Source organism: Diabrotica virgifera, chromosome 3, assembly GCF_917563875.1.
Source record: "Diabrotica virgifera virgifera chromosome 3, PGI_DIABVI_V3a".
NCBI lineage: Eukaryota > Metazoa > Arthropoda > Insecta > Coleoptera > Chrysomelidae > Diabrotica > Diabrotica virgifera.
Genome location: NC_065445.1, coordinates 277,706,759 through 277,730,784, shown reverse-complemented (window position 1 = coordinate 277,730,784; position 24,026 = coordinate 277,706,759). Strand labels below are relative to the sequence as shown.

At 32.9% G+C, this 24,026-nt stretch overlaps 1 protein-coding gene across 1 annotated transcript in view; it reads left to right on the top strand.

Annotated features, from left to right (window-relative positions):
* The first annotated feature begins 12,843 nt into the window (after positions 1-12,843).
* Positions 12,844-24,026, top strand: part of LOC114331454 (atypical protein kinase C) — a 235,627-nt gene continuing 224,444 nt past the window's right edge. The window contains exon 1 of the mRNA XM_050646196.1: positions 12,844-13,199. Within this exon, the coding sequence (XP_050502153.1) occupies positions 12,859-13,199 (341 nt within the window). The 5' untranslated portion in view covers positions 12,844-12,858. The remainder of the gene's footprint in view (positions 13,200-24,026) is intronic.

Genomic DNA, 24,026 nt, shown 5'->3' with positions numbered 1-24,026 from the left:
CAACAGTTTATAAGAACATAAGTAAGTAATTAATTAAAAAAAAAATAAACCAGAACCAGCTGTTTCCTTCACATAAATATAAAAACTTGTTATTTTAGTCCCCTTTTTAGACCCATTTAACCCAGTCTAATTGTACATTGTTTCTTCTTGTTTTCTCCCATAAAATAAAATAAAATCTGTTACCGTCCTTGTTTCCTTCAATAACAAACCATTTGCCCGGATAAACACACTGAAATCTTCCTTAAATTTTTCAAAATGACAAATGGTTAAACGTCAAATATAAAACTGCTAAATAAATGTACTTCTATTACAACTTCTTCATAGCCCCAGGATCGATAAACACATACAATTATTGTACTACCGGAACACCCTAGCAAATGAAAAAAACAATAAAAATAACTCAACTAACCTCTTAAAACTCAAAACTAATAAACTGACCAAAATGACTTCAGCTTGGCCATTAACAAACATCAAATTAATATTTTGAAGTTTTCCAAAAAAAAAAAAATCTTCACGTGCCCCAAATTTCCAGCACACCAACGGAGACCTCAATAAAAGAATTCCCAACACATCCCATCAAAGGATCGAAAAATTACCATTTTCAATTAAAAACTGAGAATTCAAATCGCCGACCAGGCTTAAAGTGCTTTTTCAAAAATCCTTATTGAAAAAGAATGAACGTTGTTGTTTTGCTACCAAGGCGTTCAAAAACAAAAAAAAAACTCTACAACAAAAAATCTTCTCTCACTAAATCACAAAAAAAGCATATACATACATTCAAACATACAAACTATACATCCAAGGACAAAATAATCGGTAACTAAATAACCAAAATTCAACAGACGTTACTACCAAATTTTCAACCGTAATAACAGTAGTCACTCCGTATGGATTTTTATCATCACTTTAACATGAAAAGACTAATTTTGTCTACAAAGTCCCTTGTCGTGATTCTGAATAATTCTATATCGGACAAACTAGTCGTTCTATAAAAGGGCGCCTCATTTCCCATCGTAGCGACATCAGTCAGACTTTATAATACTGAGATTGTAGCTACTGAAAACAATTATTTCAAGATTACGAGAAAGGTATCAGTTTTTGCTCTATGTTTTTCTATTTTATATATCTTTGTTTCACCTTCAATTTGTTGATTTGTATATGCTTCTGCTTGAGGTTTTAGCTAGTCTTACTGTAGTGATCGCCAACGTCTGGGTATGGAAGAACGTATATCATTTTAGAAAAGAGAAGAAATACTTTTTACATAATTTATTTTTTAATATTTTTTGTGATAGTACGCGTTGCTTATTTTGTTTGTTTTATGCGCAGAAATATATTAGAAATTTTTCATTTTCATTTCTGAAACGTCATTAAATTTTTCCTGTATATCTGATTTTTATGTTATTCTATAAAAGTCACAATCGAAAATTCATACTTCATCTACATTTAGATGTGTTATATTGTTCTATACGTGGGTTGATTTGATCTGTGTATTATTGATGTCGTCAATAGCATAATCCTCAAAGGATAACGTGGGACTTAGCTATAACACGGAACTCCAGTGATATTGCCTCGAGGCTGAATAGCGTATCGAGTGTGTCTAAATAGAATTTGCAGGTAATGGAGAGTAAGTTCTTTTCTCTGTACAATGTCGATCTAGTCTATTTTATACTGCTCTTAGAGAAATCGAGTTAAATTTAATACAATTAGCTTGTGTTGGTCGAATAGTTAGTGTACGAGGTTCGTTGGTTACGTCGACTACATTAAAAATCATTTGAACACAAATAGATTTTTTGATGTCAAATTAGTACAATTCTGTCGGGTGTGAATATTGCTACATAATTAATAAAAAAACCTAATTATCTTTGAAACTACCTCGTATAACAATGCTAAACCTTATATTTCAAGAATGAAAACATCGAGGAGAATCTAAAAATGTTCCATTAAAATAAAATAAGTTTGTTTCACCCGGCGGGTGTAATTTCCTCACCAAAATAATCTTTTACCTGCGTTTGGAAGGGTATGCCATAATCCCACAGGTATTTTCCTCACCAAAATCGAAGTGATTATTTCAGGTAGATTTTACAAAAAGGCATTCAAGGGAATTATTTATCTACCTGCTCTAAGATTACAGTAGGTACCTATAATAATTAATGAGTTAATAATTATGGTATTTTATTTTTAGTCACAATTGCAATTTTGGCATATTTAATATGCAATGGAATATTTAATAGAAAGTAATCGCGATAAACCTTTACTGCTATTTGAAAATTTTATTTTTTATTAAGTGAAAGTTTTATAAAGTGAAAATTTAAAAAGTGAAGAAGTGTACTGGAGTTGTAATAAAACAATTTGTAGTACGAAATTGTTTACTATTGGTGCAAATTTTACAATTTCTAGAAGTAGCCTACAACATAATCATGTACCAGATCGTCAGTAGATAGATCGGAAAATTGTTTCTAACTCTTGTAAACGTTAAGCCGAAGAGAATATTACTGAAAAACCAGCAAAAATTATACGCCAAGAGCTTGCAGCTAATTTGCCTGAAACAATTCTACGATTGATATAAGAAAAAATATACGTTAATAATAAATATACGTTAAATATGCGTTATAAGTTACATAAGACAAAATATATAATTATCGACAAAAAATGATGCCTGGTCGACTTCCTTCCAATATTGATAAGGTTCAATAAGGGGGAAAATATTCTCTCTATAAACTGTGTCAAAAGTAAGATAATAGTGAAACGAATTTAAGACTTTTAGCGACATTGAATTGTATATATTATATAGATGGCACATTTTCTTCTGTACCAGATATTATTTGCAATCATTCACTATTCACGGGCTAATTAACGGGCATTGTATTTCTTTATTATACTGTTTACTGCCAAACAAAAAAAAAACATAAACTTACAAAAATCTTTTTTATCTGTTAAAATCAGAAATTCTTAAAGCTCTCAAAATTAAGTTTAATCCTAGTAAAATTTTTATAGATTTTGAAAAATCTATACATAATGAAATCATTCAAATATGTCCGAACACTGAAATACATGGTTGTAGATTTTACCTACTGCAAGCTTCTAGTATGTGGTATAGAAAAATTCTGTCTCTTGATTTAACATCAGAATCAGAATATACGAATGATTGTGAAGTAGGCAAGTGGCTCAAACATACTTTTGGCCTTACATATATAAAACCAGAAGACGTATCAGATTGTCTTGTGTTTGATTTAATGTCATGCAAACCAGAAAATGAAATTTTAGATAGATATGTTGATTATTTAGTTGAAACATATATAGACGAAAATGCCATATTCTCCACATATTTATGGGCAGAGGCAAATTCTTCTGTTATTCGTACCACGAATGCTTGCGAATCTTTTCATTCGCATTTTATTTCATCTTTTTATAATACGCATCCATCCATATACATTTTCTTAGAAAAAATTAAAGAATTTCAGGTAGATACGTATGTTAAAATTCAAAGTTTACATATTGCAAAACCAATCAAAGATAAAAAAGTTAAACTAAAATTGAAAAATGTAGAAAATTTATTAATAAGATATCAGTCAAATCTAAAGACTAGACTGGATTTTGTAAAGTGTGTCTTATTATAGTAAATATTAAATAATAATTTATAGGGGAGTCACTATACAATATGTCCCTGTAGGTTGGAATCATATAAAACTTTTTTATTATTAATTTTACGAAAAAAAGTTATTTTTCATAAAAAGTTCTGCATGGTCTAAAACCTAAGATTCAACCATCAGATATTTTCTTAATAACAATTTTCGATATTTTCAAATGCTAAGGTACTTTACCCTTGAGCGAAATTCATATTTTCAAATACAAAGGTACAAATATTTGATATTTGATGCATTTTAGATTCTGTATTCTATACGACGCAGAGCATTTTATGAAGAATAACTTTTTTTCGTAAAATTTATAATAAAGAAGTTTTCCATAGGTTCCAAGTTGCGCAGACATCTGTATAAGAGCGCAAAAAAATTTTTTTGAACATTTAATATTGTTTAAGCTTGTTATTAAATGTATTTTAGGTAAGCAAGTTGTACAGAAAAAATTTTGATGACTTTGTGTAAACATTTTTTTAACTGATAATTTTCGGATTTTGTATTACATTTTTTACCTTTCTTAATTTTCTCAAAAAGAAGTTGTTTATTGCATTTTTGAAGTAAAATAATTTAGTGCACTTTAAAGACTATATCTTAAGCTTTAAAAAATACCTATAAAATTGTAATATATCCGTTTAAACGTAAGTACGGAGCATACTAGTTAGCTCGCGAGTTCAAAAATCCCTTTTAATATAATACAGTTTAAAAATAATAGTTTTCGATCCGAAAACTGTATACAAACTGGTTCGCTTCAATGGTTAAGCAGGCTTTCACAGGCAATGGTTGTACGCTCAAGTAATGAACTGTTTTCCTTGTTCACTAAGTAATCAGCAAATCTAACTAAAGTCTATAGCAAAACATTCACGTACGTCTAATGGATCTAGGAAAATCCAACTTTTTGAATTTTTCTACACCATGATTGTCCGAGACGAAATGTACATCATTTTATTTTCGCAGAGAGAAACACTTCACTTACGGCTGCATGGATCTCTTTTTCGAAATCGGAATACACACTCCTGGGATTAAAAAGGTTTAATTTTTGACACAATTTAAGGCAATCACATATGAATTTGCTAACTTATTTGAAAGCAAAAGAATAATGGCATAAAGTGTCCATTATTGAGTCCATGAATTGTAAATAGTTAAGTAAAAAATTTTGTGCAGTATTTAAAAGTTCCATCAACCTAAATAATTGCTTCTAATTTACTTAAAAACGTTAATTTGATTTTTTTTTGAGTAAAACATCGTTTAGTAAGATATTTAATAAGTAAGTTGTTTAGTAAGATTTTAGAGTCCTATAGGTAAAATTGTATTAGTTACACATTTTTAAACCATTTTTGATTATAATTCATGTACGTCTCACTTTCCGCCCACACCGTACGTTTGCCCATATTTTTTTCTGTTTATTTCAACTTAAGATAGCTTTAATATTCTTCTTTCGTTTCCAATTTGTAAAATTTTGTTTGATCAATTACTTAAGAAATTATAATAAATTAAAAAAAACCAATAGAATCCTTTATAAAAGGTATTTTGTAAGCACACATCATCAGTGCTTATCTAAAATGATTGGTCAACCAATCGAAAACTAGTTCTGTGATGTAGCCCTTTTTAGGGATTTTTAAATATATACCTTTTATAAAGGATTTTATTCGTTTTTTGTATTATATGGTCTACAGGAAAACTTTTTCCTTGTGGATTTTTACAATAAATTAATTCAAACGCGCGCAGCGTTGAACGCTTCTATAAAGTGCGCCAATGTTTGTGAGAAGAGTGACTTGAGCGTTCTAAATAAAAAAATTATAGAAGCTGTAGATTTAATATTAGACAAATCTTTGTATTCGGTTCTTTACGTAGAATTTTTAAGTCAGTTTTTTTCTAAAATTTATAATTTTCGTCGGCATTTAAAAAAAACAATTAATTTCGCAGTTCATTTGTTTAATAAAAAGTGAAGCACCCACTTTGGGAGTACCTACTACTTTTTGATATGTTGTTTATTTAACATTTCTTAATGAAATTATAAAAAGTTCTATCTTATTTGATTTTTTCCATAAGCAAAAACTCCATTGACTCCTCTATTATACGTTTTGCCTATTATATTATAAACTATTATTATATTGTAAGGAAATTAACGACTTTATATTCGGATTTCGGATTCTTTCATAATAAATATTCTTAAATTACATCTACCTTTTTTATTTTATTTCCTGAGTGAGTTGGTGAGGAAAATACCTGCCGGATTAATATGAACCTTTAAATTTGGTGAGGAAAATACCTGTCGGATTATATGTTTTTAATGGTTGGTGAGGAATTTACCTCCGCCCGTTTCACCTTATCAATCCGGGTTGCCCTGTATATTTGAAAATATTCTTAGATTGTGGTTCTATGTATATCCCAACTTTTACCTAAATATATTTTTTTCGTATCTCTTACGACACAAAAGTAATTGGACTTCCTCTCATTAATGCCGCACCCTGTATGTACAAACTTAACAAATTCGCAGAATCATTTTTTGATCTGGTAGAAGATTCCTGTTTACATTAATTAAAAGAGGGCAACGAAATAGTGTGCAGAATGTCTTAGTTCAATAGTAAATACCATTATCTTGGCGCCGTACTTCAACAAACAAGTCAATAGTGAGTAATGAAGGAAATAAGAAGTATGGCAGTTTCGAAATCGAAGACGAGATTTATACATCGGGACTGCATAAAAAAATTAAAGACGGAATTTTTTGTCTCCCATAATACCTATTTTATCATGGCGCGCCAGATATAAATAACCTTATTCAGTATTCACTACCCATTCAGCCTCCATAAGAGGAATGAAACAAGGTGTTAAAGTCGATAAAGAATGTAAGCAGTAATATGAATATTTATAGAATGAATAACACAATGGCTTGTTTAATTAGAAGAATCATTAAATTTTTTTGTCAAATTACTAAAATTGGAATTCATATTACTCGCGTAAAAGAAGCATAAAGATCATACTAGACCAGGGCGCATCTGTAAAAATATTAGTACATTTGGACGTTGAGAAGTGACTTAAAATTTTTTGCAGAAATTGCTTGAAAATAACTCAAATAATATTATGAGTTATCCTCCCTCTCAAAAAGGTCCGGAACATTGTTTAAATAATCAAAATGTCAAAAAATGAAGCAAAAATTCGATTTTTTCTTAGTTTTTTGATTATAACTTTAAAAGTATTCATTTCCGAGAAAAGTTGTACTGACATAAAAGTTGCGTAATTAAATTTCCTACAATATAGAATTGGTTAAAAATTTAAAAAATAGTCACCCTTATTGCAAAATAGCAATAATTGCGAAAAAACCATACAAAAACAAGTATTCGCATTTTACGTTTTTCAACCATTTATGCTACACTTAGGACCTTCATATTTCACCCAGAAAAACTTTATGATACTGTAAAACAATACTGTAAATTTCATTAAGATCGGGTTAATAGATTTTGCAAAATAAACTTTGCAATCCAGCTTTCGCAAAAAAAATTCATTTTTTCAAAATGTTACAGTACTGAAAATAAAGCAGATAGCAAGTTGAATTTTTTTTGCCTATTGAACTGTACTGTAACTTTCATTTGCAATTTGCAAAATTAAAATCGATTGACTACCATGGCGTCAGGAATTTTTTTAAATAAACATTAATTATTGGTGCTACGCGCAGGACAGCGGATAATTTGCTCTGATTGGGCATTGCAATGACCTTTGATAATGATTGATACATTTAATTTTTATTACATTTCAATATAAATTAGTAAATTTGTTTATTGCAAAATAAAAACACATACTCTGTCGGACACGCGCCAACTCGTAACTCTTAATGACAAACTTTTTCAAATCAAAATGTACACCGCCCAATTCGTAACTTTTCTACTACCTGCTACCTGACCCTGCAAACTCGCAACTTTATACAGGTGAGTTCGAAACCATTGTTTAATTCTAATACCCCAGGTAGTTAGGTTAAAAGGTAAGAAATAAATTTGAACAGTAACGGATTAAGCCAACACGTCGCATATAGCATATTATGTAAGCGAATGGTTCTTGGTTTGCTTAAAAACATGTTGTGTATTATATATGTACCTAAAAAAAAATAACAAAAATTGAAATCCCTTAATAAAATAATTTAAACAATATTATATGTATAGACCAAGGCGGTTCTGTAAAAAAACGTCTATTTGTGGATGTGAGAGGTGGCATTCGGATTTTTGCAGATAAAGTTAGGTGACAACTTCAATAATAATAATTGACTTATGCTCCTTCTCAAATATGCCCGGAGCATTAATAAAAAAATTAAAATATTTAAATATTTCGAAAAACATTGATTGTTTTCTACTTTCTTTGCTTATAACTTTAAAACGATTCATTTTGGAGCAAAGTCGTAGGGAAATAAAATAAAGATAATAGAATTTTGTATGATATACGACTAGTTAAAAATGTCTTAAATTATTACCCTTTCTGCAAAATAGCAATAAATACAAAATAAGGGGGCAAAATAGCCTCTTCTTATTCAGGGTTTTTCAACAAATTTGGTTGAACGTAGAACCTTCGTAATTCGCATAGAAAATCCTTATAATATACTTAAATCGTCCTCCAAATTTCAATAAAATCGACCTGATAGATTTTGCATAATAATTTTGCAATCTAAATTTTTTTAAAAAAGTTCAAATTTTTTAAAATCTTTCTGAACAAAAAGTAGACCATTTAGAAGTTTGCTATTTTTTTCACATATAAAGAGGCTCTCTACCTATCTAATACACATTTCAGAATTAAAATCGGATTATCTAAGCGGCCTCGGGACTCTTTTAAAGTTATAAACAATTTTTTTGCTTATAAACAAATACAGTGAGAACGTTTGAGTTGGAATAAATTCATTTTCTCGAGAATGGGCGTCTCTGGAGATACAACGGGGTTGTTACCTATTAATTATCAAATATTATGAATTAAGGTACTAGTACACTTTAGAAGACCAAAAATAATAATTTTAAAAACTTAAAAAAAAAACTACTAATTTACCGACTTCTCCCCCATATCCCCCCCAAACCGGACGCTCAAAATGGTGTAACTTTTTACTGAACAATATGTGTACCATATAGAACAATTTGGTGTTGGAGGAAAACTTTTACTTTGGATGTCTGGGTTAGACCTTTTTTTGGACCAATTATAATATACTACCTCCGTAACTTTGGAACCGTTCATTTTAGAAGGATTATGCCTAGGTAGTGTGCCCAACTCCAATTCAGTCGAATCCGGGACAAGGCTGAAAAAAATACCTGAAATAAGGGACTTTTCAATAAAAATCGGGCCATTGTTTTTTCAGAAGACGATAATTATAATACTTCTTCTTCTCGTTGTCCTTATGCCCAAGAAGAGCGTCAGACTTTGCTATCACCTATTACACTTATCCATCTTTTACCCATTTCTTCCACGCCTTCCGGTCTCCTAGCATTTCCTTCATCTATTGCACTATTTTCATTCTCTTGGTCCCGATTTCCTGGATCTGTTCCATCCACCCCTTTCTAGGTCTGCCCCTTCTTCTTTTCCCCTGTTTTCTTATCTTTTTTTCTCTATTGCTTCCTGTCTTAGCACGTTTTGATGTATTCGTTTTTTCCCTGTCCAGCTCCATCTTTCCAGCTATTTTTTTAAGCTGTTTCATTTAATTTAATATTATTAAAATTAAATTAAAATACAGAAGCGAAAAAAGTCCACCGTTTTAGTTTTCGTAGAACTATAATACCACGATATAAAATGCATGCGTTTTGGATGTAGTGTTAATATTACACTCTAGAAATTGTCGACTTTTTTTCGTCCCAGCAATTCAATTTGGTGTGAATTATTTGAAGAATGCCGTATTTAAAATTTCAAAATAGAATTTTACCAAAACGTTGAAAATTCGGATGGCCCGGAAGACTTGTCCGGGATGCAGGGACACGACTTTTTATTTCGGGCCGTGTCCCGGTTTTTTCGGACTAGTTGGTCGCACTATGCATAGGGTCTTTTTTATTTCAAATTTAATGTAGAACATTTTTGTATAGAAGGTTCTTCATGTTAAACCGCATAGTTTTAGAAATATTGACAAAAAACGTAAAAAACTACGAATTTACCGATTTCTCCCCCTCTCCACCCCAAACCCGATGTTCAAAATGGTGTGACTTTTTTCTGATCATTATGTGGACCATATAGAACAATTTGGTGTTGGAGGATAACTTTCACTTTGGATGTCTGGGTTTGGGTTTAGTTATACCATTCAAATACTTTTTTTTATTGTACTTTCATGCCATCAAGTCTCGTCTTTTATTACTTGTAAAGCAACTGTTGCCAGGAAAATTTCTTATTCATATGTATATTTGTATAACAAAATATTCCGCGTAGTTGAAAACTCTACTCCAAAGTCTAAGGCCGGTTCACGACAATACCAATGTATAAATATTTATGGCCAAACATTGTCGCCAAATGGCGATTTAATTAAAGGTGTAAATTGTTTCGAAATCTTAGAAGTTCTCGGCTAAAGACTAACCGAGTTATTCGCGCAAAGTTTTCGTATTTGCTCTAGTTAAACATTAAGAAATAGAGGGCCCTTTGGGAAAGGAAACAAATGTGTTTCACTGAGTAGGTCGTAAAATGCAGAATAACCCGGGAAAATTGGATGTTGTGCCGGCAAGGTTGAGTTCGGAGTTTATTCAAACACGTCCCGCCCCGTGAAGTGTTTGTAGAGTGGTAAATCTCCGGAGTCATAGGCGTACACAACACCTGCTTCCATTACCAAGCGAGAGCCCTTAAAGCGATAAAATAGGTGTGAGATTATTTGTAATGGATAATAATGCTCGTGAGATGAGCTTCAGATATAAAATAGCTATACAATGTCTAATATTAGTGGATCTGAGGAAACATATATAGTTTCTATTAGGGGTATTTCTGTGGAAAATATTAGTACTATAAAATGCTTACTGTTTAGTATAAATTCTAATATACTCTTTAATAGGACACGATTATTTATCATAGTAACTGTGTCTTTTGCAATGCTATATAGACTAGCGACGTGTGTGTTTATTTACTTGCGAAGGTTAATGATAGGTAAATATTGATCTATCGGTTCAAGCGAGTTTGATTTAATTACAGAGTAATTAATTTCAACACGGTTTTATAATCCCTCTGAATAAATTAGGCCATTAGGCAATCGATATGGCTTTTGATGATTGAAGTATGTTTCAACTTTTTGGCAATATGCTCAATATCAATCGATGATAGTTCAGAGAAATAAGGAAAAAAATATCCTGTTGGTGACACAACCCCCTCCAGGCCGAAACCAAATTTTTTGAGTAGTATGGACATCTATAATAATATCCTATATGTTTCCTGCAGCCGATTTTGATGATATACATAGTTATAAACAAATGAAGATAAAAAAACCGTAAATTTTCGCTTTTTTCGTCTATAACCAAAAAGTTAAGTATTTTAAACAAATTTGAGAGTGAGAAACTCATATATCGTATAAAAAACTTCAATATGGCGTTCGTTGAATATGTCTATCCTTATTGGTTGCTTAGAAAATTGCAAAATAAATAATAAATTTTGAGTTTTTATAAATATTCATAACTTATGTAAAAATTAACGTAGAACCTTCTTATTACACGAATTGCTGAGACTTGTGGTGCTTAAATTATATTTTAAATTTCAAAGCAATTGGTCAAATAGTTTAAAAGTTATTTAATTTGTTTATCCCAAATTCATTTTTTTGCAACGCTATAGTCAGAAAATGGTGAGGTTACACTAATACTTTGGATAGATTATCAAAGAAGAAGATTTATAATATTAATTTAATTAAATAAAAATAACAAAAAATAATTCTAAATACTGCAAAATTATTTTGCAAAAACATGTGAATTAAAAAAAGGGGAGGCTAACTTCGTCCCTAATTGTCCTAGGACAATTGTTTTTCTTTCTAAATGTGTATAAAAATTCAGTCTTTCCAAAGTGAAAAAATAATTTTTCTACGGGTAACGGTTAAAAGATATTCTATTTGTTTATAAGTAAGCAAAAAATCGACGTGTTTTTGCAAAATAATTTTACACTGTTTAAAATTACATTTTTTTTGTCATTTTTTTTAATTAAGTCAATAGTATAAATTTTCTTCTTCCATAAACTGTCAGAAGTCTTACTGTAACCTCATAATTTTCAGACTTATAGTGTTGCAAAAAAAATGAATTTGGGATAAACAAATTAAATAACTTTTAAACTATTTGACCAATTGCTTTGAAATTTAAAATATAATTTAAGCACCACAAGTCTCAGCAATTCGTGTAATAAGAAGGTTCTAAGTTAATTGTAAAATTGTAAAATTGACGAAATGTAAAAGTGTAAAAAAAAATTTTACGTGTTCTTACAAAAAGAAATGTAGGTATTTAGAGATAATTGCGTCCAATCAATATTATAACCGGCTTTTCATAATATTCGTCTTAAAGCGTCTTTTTACGTCTTGTCCCCAAAAACACGTCTGTCGTCGTTCTGATCTTAAAATCGACTACCTCTCGCATCCCTACGCTAAAACAAATTCTCTTAACATCTAACCTCCTTTTTCCGTTTTAACGTATTAAGATTGGATCAAAGTATGTACCGACTTTTTCCAATAAACAAAAACTATAAAATTAGTCAAGGCGACTACTGTTTATCTTAAAGTCGGATTTCAACCGATTGAAAATAAACACAATCTTCTCACTAAACTACCCGTCGATTAGATACGCCCCCACATCTGTCCCTAAGAGCTTCGCAGACGCCCGCCGTTTCGTGTTTGTACTAATAATTAAAGAAAAAACATGTACAGGGGTCTTAAAAATTAAGGTAAAGTATTTACAATTCTACATATATTTGTGCAAAAATCATTGTTTATTGCGGAATAACGCAAATATGCTTACATTTTTCGACTTTTTCGACTGGTGACCAAATTTATGTGAGACACACTTGCTTGAACTTTTCTAATGTTGTGGATACAACCTACTAGAAGTATTAATACGTAGTATCACTTGCGTATATAGAAGTATAGTACACTTTATTTAAAAAAAACAGATTCAACCCCGAATTCGTCCAAGCTGCTCATTTGTTGTTTTTCTTGCAGATATAAAAAACTAAAAAGTAAGAGTTAATATGTATATGGAAATTTTAATATAAACACGACGTACCCTTACTCCCCCCTACCACATTCTCACAACCCAAACGCACCATGGCTTGGGGTTACTGGAGCGCCACCACGGTGTCCGACAGAGGGCGCAGCCCTCGCAGAAACCAGAACAACACCTCCAATCATGCGCAAAGCATGCCGATCACCATAGAAGACAGGCCGTCGGTGTCGCAATCGTACATACCGGTGAATTCCAACAATAACGCGCCCGCTCCCCAAACTACTAATGTGGAGTTTGAAGAAATCACTCCCGTCCATCACCAGTTGTCCAGGAGGCCGTCGTTGGATTTGGGGCCCCAAGGAACACTGGCGGGGATCATTTGTGCGGCGCACGGTAGTCGTCCGGGAGGTGGAACGTTGTCAGCGGGGAATACTTTGACTAGGTACATTGATAGAACTTATTTTGTATGGTGTGTGGAAGAACTTAAATTTAATTCTAGAAAATCTGGCACAGGATGTTAACAATTTAGTAAATAAAAAACTGGAAACTTATTAACGGTGATTATTATACGGTCTCGTTTGTATAATATACCGTTTTCACTATACGTTTTTCACCGTAGTGCCCAGTATTTTTTTGATGCGTCTCCAAATTCCAGGTTCCAAATTTTCTCCCTTTCGTTGATATATTCTCCACTTGGTTTATTATTCGTCTTCTTCTTCTTTTTATTTCAGGCGAAACTCGTTAATCTCTGGCACTTGTTAGTAAGTCCTTTGTACTATACCTTTTTTTTTCCATTTTGCACTTTCTGCAGCATGGTTCATTCACTTTACCTAGTTTGTATAGGTGTTTTCTTAAACGACAATGTCCAGACATTATTTCAGTGACCGTTTTAATTCTTCGTTTATTGTGTTTCATCAAATTTTCCGAGGGTTTTTATCAATAATCTTGATTTTTTAATCTGGAGTTGCCCTTTAGCGGCTCTCCATTTTGTTTGATGATTTCTTATCAGCCACTTCTGAACCTCGTTTTTGGTAGCATCTTTATGGATGTAACATAATGATTCTGGGTCTACAAATGTTTCTCTAGCCTTGTTTCGCCAACCAATATGCTCGTTGATTCCCATGCACTCCTTCATAACCCGGCCCCCATATTACACTTTGTTATCATTTGCCAGATTGTTGAGGAGATCTTTGCAGTTTATAATATCAAATTTTGATTTAGTGAATGGGTTCTTTACTGCTCGAATAGTCGCTTGGCTATTAGGTCTGAATCCCGCGTATGAAAAAAAGTTGATTAATAGCAAGCTGAAAATTTGTTAATAGCAAGAGTGTCTTGTCGGACAAACTTTGATATATGGGAACACTGGAACAGGGGAAGTTTTAATTGTGGAACAGGTTAAAAATTTGGAACGGTCAGACCACGAAAACGTCACATGTATTTTGTCCGACAGAACTTTCAATTGATTTGTTGCCCTTTCATTAAACTCTCATGCAAAAATCAGACTGCTGTTTATCACCTGTCATAATTCCTGTTATTTGACCTATTCTACGTGTTCCACTCATTATAATTCCCATTTGGTGATAAATAGCAGCCTGATTTTTGCATGAGAGTTTAATGAAAGGGTAACAAATCAATTGGAAGTTTTGTCGCACAAAATACATGTGACGTTTTCGTGGTCTGACCGTTCCAAATTTTTAATCTGTTCCACAATTAAAACTTCCCCTGTTACAGTGTTCCTATATATCAAAGTTTGTCCGACTAGACACCCTTAAGCTATTAACAAATTTTCAGCTTGCTATTAATCAAATTGTTTTTCATACGCGGGATCCAGACCTATATCTGTATAAAGGTTGTTTCTCTTTAGCTTGATGTCTCCCTCCATGATTTCATTAATATTTGGGGTTTTTTTGTTTTCTAGATGGTATAATTGTGTTAATCTTCTCATTAAAGATCAGTCCGGGTGTCATCATAAATATGGATTCCTCAAGCATATTCTCAAGTATAAACGGACCTATGATAGCCTCTAAAGATGCCGTTTGCGTACTATTCAAGGCTCCTGTTATATTCAGAAGGGCTTGTCTTTAAAGGGTGGTGAGAGAGATTGCATAAGATTGCAAAGCCCTCTTTTTCCAGCAAAGTATATACTGAACGACTGAACCATAAGTAATTGTCAGTCGTATCACTGATGTGCATAACCAAGAGATCAGTTCCAGAAGAGTTGTGTAGTAGCTCTGCTAGTTATAGTGTTAACATGAGTGCTCCATTTGAGTTTGGAATACAGTCTTACCCCTAGATACTTGACCTCACTGGTCCTTTCTAGTTCCTACCCAGATAATTTTAGCTCACTCTGTCCATTAAGCTTTCTCTTATTAGTGAAAGCTACTAATTTAATTTTGGAGCTGTTTATAGAGACGTTCTCTTCTACCTCTTCTTCTTCTTCTTCTTCTTCTTCTTCTTCTCCTTCTTCTTCTTCTTCTTCTTTTTCTTCTTTTTCTTCTTTTTCTTCTTTTTCTTCTTCTTCTTCTTTTTCTTTTTCTTCTTTTTCTTCTTCTTCTTCTTCGTCTTCTTCTTCTTCTTCTTCTTCTTCTTAAAGTGCCGTCTATTTCTGCGTAGGCGTCCACCGTACATTATCTTGTCAGGTGAGATGTTACATAATCAGGATTAAATAATTCTGTTTTTAGCAGCATTGCGAAGTATCTCATAGCTCTGGATTCCTGTCCATTGGCGAATATTACGCCGCCATGATATCTTTTAATGACCCAGACCCCTCTTACCCTCTATCTTTCCTTCGAGTATCAGTTGCTGAAAAGTGTATCGTTCTCCTCGTAATATGTACCCCAAGTATGCAGTCCTCTTAATTTTAATATAATTAAAAAGTCCCCTATCCTGTAAGCTGGCTCTTCATGGTACTTCCTCCTTTCTGACTCTGCCTGTCCATGTTATTCTAAGCATTCGACGCATGCGCCACACTTCAAACACTTCAAGTTTGTTAATGGAACTGGCCTTTAGCGTCCATGCTTCGATGAGGTTCTCATTTGTCACAAATTCTCTATATAGTGAAGGGGCAATAGTACTGGGAAATTTTGCCCTAGTCACTATCACAATTTCGCCTGCAAAACCGTGGACCCACAGTCTTTGGCTGCTAAACCCATGAATCAGGTCATCGACGACAATATTCCAAAATTTTGGTGACAATACACCCCCTCGAGGGCACCTTTTAGTTACTCTCCCCTCAGGTTTATAATAATTTCATACGCATCTGTGGATATTATTCTACTCTGAAGCATTTGAATAATCCTTTTGCATGTTGTGTTATTGACTTTCTTCCTCACGAGTGCAGCTTGTATCGACTCGATGAAGGTACTATCAAATGTATCTTCTATGTCCAAAAATACAACACGTGCGACTTCTTTCTGGTGTAAACTCCTTCCTGATTCCGCAGGTTTTGCAGTTCCGGTACAAGATTGTGCAAGTCTGCTTCACCTGATTTTCCTAATTGATACGCCCATTGCTGCTGGTGCAATGGGTTTCCATTAAGATTAATTTCATTACCATTGCTTTTAAACCTAGTCGTCGTTCTCTTTTAATTGCTTGTTGTTGTCTTGTTTCCACTTCCTGTTTTGATTGTTGTATTCTTATGTGCCTCCCTGATAGATTTAATTAATAAATTGCTTGTATATGTTTTGTTCATAGTTTTCCATAGTTTGGTTACGCTTTCGTTAAATCTTTTAGACGGAGAGGCAGCGCCGAAAAATCTATCTGAATTTACTAAAGCTAGTTTTTTCACAGTTGATTACCGTGATTGTGTAGAGAAACATACTGCGGTCGGTCAAGCGAGACGTACAACAGGTGGTACTGACAGCTTGTCAAAGTTGCTTACCTGTGGATGTAATTAAATCCATTTACTAAGGCTGAAAATCAGTACACACATTCTAAATCGATTATAAATAAAAGTTATTATAGTCGGTCAGCTGTATGACGGGACAGAGCCGGTCGGTGGGCCCCAATGAATGTACAGGGTTATTAACTATATTTTGACCCCCCTCTAAACTGCTTTATTTACAGAATTAGAAAAAAATGTAAAATACAAAAGTTATTCGATTTTTTAATTATGATTTTTTGACATATATATCGTACTAGTGACGTCATCCATCTGGGCGTGATGACATAATCGACTATTTTTTTAAATGAGAATAGGGGTCGTGTGCTAGCTCATTTGAAAGGTTATTCAATTCTCTACGCAGTAATGTAATATTCATATCATTATTTTTACAGGGTGTACAAATTTTTTTTTTGAATTATTATTTAAACAATTAATTTAATTAAAAAAATTTTTAGACACCCTGTATAATAAATCATGTTAATAAAATAAAAATGTATACCATTTTTATTCAGTTGCAATGCGAAGGCAAGACAATCTTACTTTTCAACTAGAATACGGAGCGCAGTCCAGTCCTCTGAATCGCGATTTTCGGCTCTTATTGGAGCCTCATCGGAAAGAAAGTAGGCACTGTTCTCCATACCACAACTGACTAGCGTCGAGAGTTCTTCTCACCCATTGCAACCGAAGTGAAGGTATTATATTAGGTGACTAGCGTCATCTGGCAATTGAAAGATGAAGTTAGTTTTCAATCCTAATAGCAAAATTAATAATATTAAAAATATTAAAAATATTACTAAAACATTTTTACATTGAAAACTTATTGGTACATTTCTCTGGTGACACCTCCAAGGCTTCTACAATTTGCAAGCCAAATGGATGCTGCAGTGAAGACAAAGGGAAGGAATTCTACACTATGCAATTCACATCCCCCGTCTGCAGCTGGTAAAGTTCCAACGGAAATGGACCTGGTTACTCTACGGAGTAATACGACTATAAAATAAAAATGTATACCATTTTTATTCAATTGCAATGCGAAGGCAAAACAATCTTACTTTTCAACTAGAATACGGAGCGCAGTCCAGTCCTCTGAATCGCGATTTTCGGCTCTTATTGGAGCCTCATCGGAAAGAACGTAGGCACTGTTCTCAATACCCCAACTGATTAGCGGCGAGAGTTTTTCTTACCCATTGCAACCGAAGTGAAGGTATTAGGTGACTAGCGTCATCTGGCAATTGAAAGATGAAGTTAGTTTTCAATCCTAATAGCAAAATTAATAATATTGAAAATATTAAAAATATTACTAAAAGATTTTTAAATTGAAAACTTATTGGTACATTTCCCTGGTGACACCTCCAAGGCTTCTACAATTTGCAAGCCAAATGGATGCTGCAGTGAAGACAAAGGGAAGGAATTCTACACTATGCAATTCACATCCCCCGTCTGCAGCTGGTAAAGTTCCAACGGAAAATGCACCTGGTTACTCTACGGAGTAATACGACTATAAAATAAAAATGTATACCATTTTTATTCAGTTGCAATGCGAAGGCAAAGCAATCTTACTTTTCAACTAGAATACGGAGCGCAGTCCAGTTCTCTGAATCGCGATTTTCGGCTCTTATTGGAGCCTCATCGGAAAGAACGTAGGCACTGTTCTCCATACCCCAACTGACTAGCGTCGAGAGTTTTTCCCACCCATTGCAACCGAAGTGAAGGTATTAGGTGACTAGCCTCATCTGGAAATTGAAAGATGAAGTTAGTTTTCAATCCTAATAGCAAAATTAAAAATATTGAAAATATTAAAAATATTATGAATAAAAATACTGAATAAAAATGGTATACATTTTTATTTTATAGTCGTATTACTCCGTAGAGTAACCAGGTGCATTTTCCGTTGGAACTTTACCAGCTGCAGACGGGGGATGTGAATTGCATAGTGTAGAATTCCTTCCCTTTGTCTTCACTGCAGCATCCATTTGGCTTGCAAATTGTAGAAGCCTTGGAGTTGTCACCAGGGAAATGTACCAATAAGTTTTCAATTTAATAATCTTTTAGTAATATTTTTAATATTTTCAATATTATTAAAAAAAAAATCAATGGGAAAATCCCAATAGTTGGCTGTATACCATAGTTTAAAAAAACCAATACAGAAGTAAAAACTTCGAGATGTATTCTGGTATAATACCAGAATACATCTCGAAGTTTTTACTTCTGTATTGGTTTTTTTTTCAATATTATTAATTTTGCTATTAGGATTGAAAACTAACTTCATCCTTCAATTGCCAGATGACGCTAGTCACCTAATACCTTCACTTCGGTTGCAATGGGTGGGAAAAACTCTCGACGCTAGTCAGTTGGGGTATGGAGAACAGTGCCTACGTTCTTTCCGATGAGGCTCCAATAAGAGCCGAAAATCGCGATTCAGAGGACTGGACTGCGCTCCGTATTCTAGTTGAAAAGTAAGATTGTTTTGTCTTAGCATTGCAACTGAATAAAAATGGTATACATTTTTATTTTATAGTCGTATTACTCCGTAGAGTAACCAGGTGCATTTTCCGTTGGAACTTTACCAGCTGCAGATAGGGGATGTGAATTGCATAGTGTAGAATTCCTTCCCTTTGTCTTCACTGCAGCATCGATTTGGCTTGCAAATTGTAGAAGCCTTGGAGGTGTCACCAGGGAAATGTACCAATAAGTTTTCAATTTAAAAATCTTTTAGTAATATTTTTAATATTTTCAGTATTATTAATTTTGCTGTTAGGATTGAAAACTAACTTCATCTTTCAATTGCCAGATGACGCTAGTCACCTAATACCTTCACTTCGGTTGCAATGGGTGGGAAAAACTCTCGACGCTAGTCAGTTAGGGTATGGAGAACAGTGCCTACGTTCTTTCCGATGAGGCTCCAATAAGAGCCGAAAATTCCGATTCAGAGGACTGGACTGCGCTCCGTATTCTAGTTGAAAAGTAAGATTGTTTTGCCTTCGCATTGCAACTGAATAAAAGTGGTATACATTTTTATTTTATAGTCGTATTACTCCGTAGAGTAACCAGGTGCATTTTCCGTTGGAACTTTACCAGCTGCAGACGGGGGATGTGAATTGCATAGTGTAGAATTCCTTCCCTTTGTCTTCACTGCAGCATCCATTTGGCTTGCAAATTGTAGAAGCCTTGGAGGTGTCACCAGGGAAATGTACCAATAAGTTTTCAATTTAAAAATGTTTTAGTAATATTTTTAATATTTTCAATATTATTAATTTTGCTATTAGGATTGAAAACTAACTTCATCAATCATGTTAATGTTTATATTACTGAATAGGGAATTGAATAACCTTTCAAATGAGCTAGCACACGACCCCTATTCTCATTTAAAAAAATAGTCGATTACGTCATCACGCCCAGATGCATGACGTCACTAGTACGATATATATGTCAAAAAATCAATTTAATAATTGAATCACTTTTGGATTTTACATTTTTTTTTCTAATTCTGTAAATAAAGCAGTTTAGAGGGGGGTAAAAATATAGTGAATAGCCCTGTACATTCATTGGGGCCGACCGACCGGCTCTTTCCCGTCATACAGCTGAACGACTATAATAACTTTTATTTATAATCGATTTAGAATGTGTGTACTGATTTTCAGCCTTAGTAAATGGATTTAATTACCTTCGTAGGAAAGCAACTTTGATACCCTCTCAGTAACCCCTGTTCTACGTTTCGCTTGACCGACCGCAGTATGTTTCTCTACACAATAACTGGCTTTAGTAAATTCAGAGAAATTTTTCAGCGCTGCCTCTTGGACTATATGAATAGTATTTATTTATGTTTTATAATATACCTAAATTTATATATTTCTATAAATAAATATTATATATTTCTATAAACTGTAATATTTCAAATAAATTCTCTTAACAAATAGAACGTGAGCTTTTATTATGGCAATTTTAATATTGCATTTAAAGCGCAGGAAACATCTGAATTGGAATAATTCAAAAGTATAATTTCCCGTACAGTTAAATTAAATTTTCTCTGTTTTTAGTAAAAATCAATACTCTCTTGAAACAAAAATGTTATTTCTATCTACCCTGTCTACCGCCGTTATTCTGCTTCTGTCTCAAAATAGTTGGTGCCGCGATGAATATTAAAAAGAAGCGCACATCTTCAAACTCCTTCAAGCAAACCAAATTCAAGTGGTCCATCCATGTACACTGCTCAACAAAAGTGGGTCTGTCTTTGTATATTTTTTCGTGAAAGTGATGCATAAATAAAGCATTCTCCAAATTGGGCGTAAGTCAGTCTGTTAATATATGTAACAATATACAGGGTGTAACAAAAATACAGGTCATAAATTAAATCACATATTCTGGGACCAAAAATAGGTCGATTGAAGCTAACCTACCTTAGTACAAATATGCACACAAAAAAAGTTACAGCCCTTTGAAGTTACAAAATGAAAATAGATTTTTTCCGATATATAGAAAACTATTAAAGATTTTTTAATGAAAATGGACATGTGGCATTCTTATGGCATGAACATCCTAAAAAGAAATTATATTGAAATTTGTGCAGCCCATAAAAAATTTATGGGGGTTTTGTTCCCCTAAACCCCCCCAAACTTTTATGTGCGTTCCAATTAAATTAATTTTGTAGTACCATTAGTTAAACACAATATTTTTAAAACTTTTTTGCCTCTTAGTACTTTTTTGATAAACCAGCTTTAATCGAGATGCGGCATCTTTTTTAATATGTTTACATAAAAATTTTATGGGGGTTTTGTGCCTTTAAACCCTCCAAATGTTTGTGTACGTTCCAATTAAACTATTATTGCTGTACCATTAGTTAATCACAGTGTTTTTAAAACTTTTTTGCCTCTTAGTATTTTTCAGATAAGGCACCTTTTATCGAGATGTGGCTTCTTTTTTAATATGGTTCAAAGTATACCTCAAACTATAATTTATAAATAAATTTTCATATTATTACCAAGTCTCTAAAATCGTACTTAACAGTACACAAATATGTGGTGGATTTGACAAAATATTCAAAATATCTCAAAAAAAAACTAACTTTTCGAAAAAGTACTAAGAAACAAAAAAGGTTTAAAAACATTGTGTTTAACTATTTGTGCCACAATAATAATTTAATTGAAACGTACACAAAAGTTTGGGGGGGTTTAAGGGAACAAAACCCCCACAAAATTTTTATGGGGTACACAAATTTCACTATAATTTTTTTTTTTGAGATGTTCCTATCATAAGAATGTCACATGTTCGTTTTCAATAAGAAACCTCAAACAATGTTCGATCTATTGAAAAAAATTGATTTTTATTTTGTAACTTCAAAGGGCTGTAACTTTTTTTAGGTGCACATTTGTACTAAGGTAAGTTAGATTCAATCGAACTATTTTTGATCCCAGAATATGTGATTTAATTTATGACCTGTATTTTTGTATGTGCTTCATATGTTTCACTTATCTATTCTTGGTCTTAATTTGGTTAACTTGCGCGTCCATCCTTTATCCTTGTCACGTCGCCAGCCCATTTCCATTTCAATCTGCAAGCTCTCGCCACAACATATGTAACTCTGGTTCGGTTTCATAGGTCTTCGTTTGTAATCTTATCCGTTATTGTTGAATCTATCATTGAACACTCCATCCTTCTTTGTACTATTCTTAGTTTTGAATCTTTTTTTTTTTGTTAAGGACAGTGTTTACATACCGCAGGTCTTTACTGGCGGAACACACTGATCAAAGACTTTCCGCTCCAGATGAGCGGTATGTAGCCGTCTTTATGTGTCAATTTGAAAAGTTGCCATCCCCTATAATTTGGTCCCTATAGAAAATCTAAAAATATGCAAGAACACGTCAAATTTATTTGTGAGGGGAACATTTTTTAGACCTGTTTTCAACTAAATTACATCAACCCTATAGCGGGGGCGGACACAACCCCTTAAAATCTTTAATGGAAAGGGGGGTTGAGTGATAGCTCATTTTGAAGGTCATTAAATTACCTTTTCAAAAATACCACATGCCTTATATTTCTTTTCAGTACTTTTTAAAAAATCTTGGACTCAATACTCTAAAAATTTTGGAGTTCTGAACTCTATACTTAATAATATCTTTACGGTTTTATTTGATTTTTACAAAAATACTTCAAAAAAAAACTCTAACTACTTCAACACCCCAAAAAAAATTCAATTTGGAGTTCAATACTCCAAAAAAATTTTTGGAGTTTTGAACTCGATATTTAATTTTATTAAAATTAATTATAAAAAAATGAAAATTACTGAAAAAAAATATAATGTATGTGGTATTTTTGAAAAGGTAATCGAAACGACCTTTAAAATGAGGTATCACTCAACCCCCCTTTCCATTAAAGATTTTGGGGGTTGTGTCCGCCCCCACTAGAGGGTTAGTGTAACTTAGTTGAAAACTGGTCTATAAAATGTTCCCCTCAGAAATAAATTTGAGGTGTCTTTGTATATTTTTAGATTTTCTATAGGGACCAAATTATAGGGGTGGCAACTTTTTAAATTGTCACCCTATATACGTTTTTAAGAGCTACATGCTCTCTACCTATTCTAATTTCGTGTGTAAGGTGTATGTTTCTATCAATAAGTTCTACTTGTTTTTGCGTCCAACTGCCGTTTTCATACATTGACAACTGTTGTATTGTTTTCATTGGGTCTTTTTACAATTTCTCTCTCTTATTACGGCTAAACCTTTTTTACTTGCAGCGTGATATAAACTTACGTGCATAGAAATCGGCCCACTTAAAAATTTGGTCATTTTTGATGTCTAATATTTCCTAAACCTGTTGGCCGATTTAAGTGATTTTTTGAACATGTTATAGCCTGATTCTTTAGCAATACCACTGTAATAATACTGTTGCTAAAGAGGTAAATTTTTATGGTATACCGGGTGTACCAATCAAACTCTGTTTTTTTCTCAAAGTTCGCATCATCCTGTGGAATATTCTAGCAGTTATAAAATATTGAAATTAACACCCAACTATAGCCTCAGGTCTTCTTAACATTCTGTTTTTTGACTCATTCGTTTATGTTGGATAATAAAAAAGTTAGGTACTTTAACAACTAGACATGTTCTTCATCAATACACGGTGTTTCTAAATAAGTGCGACACTTTAAGGGGTAATTCTGCATGAAAAAATAATGACATTTGGCATCATAAACGTATGCAAATGTTTCGTTTACGAGATACGGGATGTTGAATTTTTTCTTACAAACTGACGATTTATTTATTGCTCTAAAACCAGTTGAGATATGCAAATGAAATTTGCTGGGTTTTAAGACGTAGTTATTGCACATTTTTTGACATACAATTAAGAATTTAATATTCACCATTAGCACGCATACGTGTAATATGACCGATC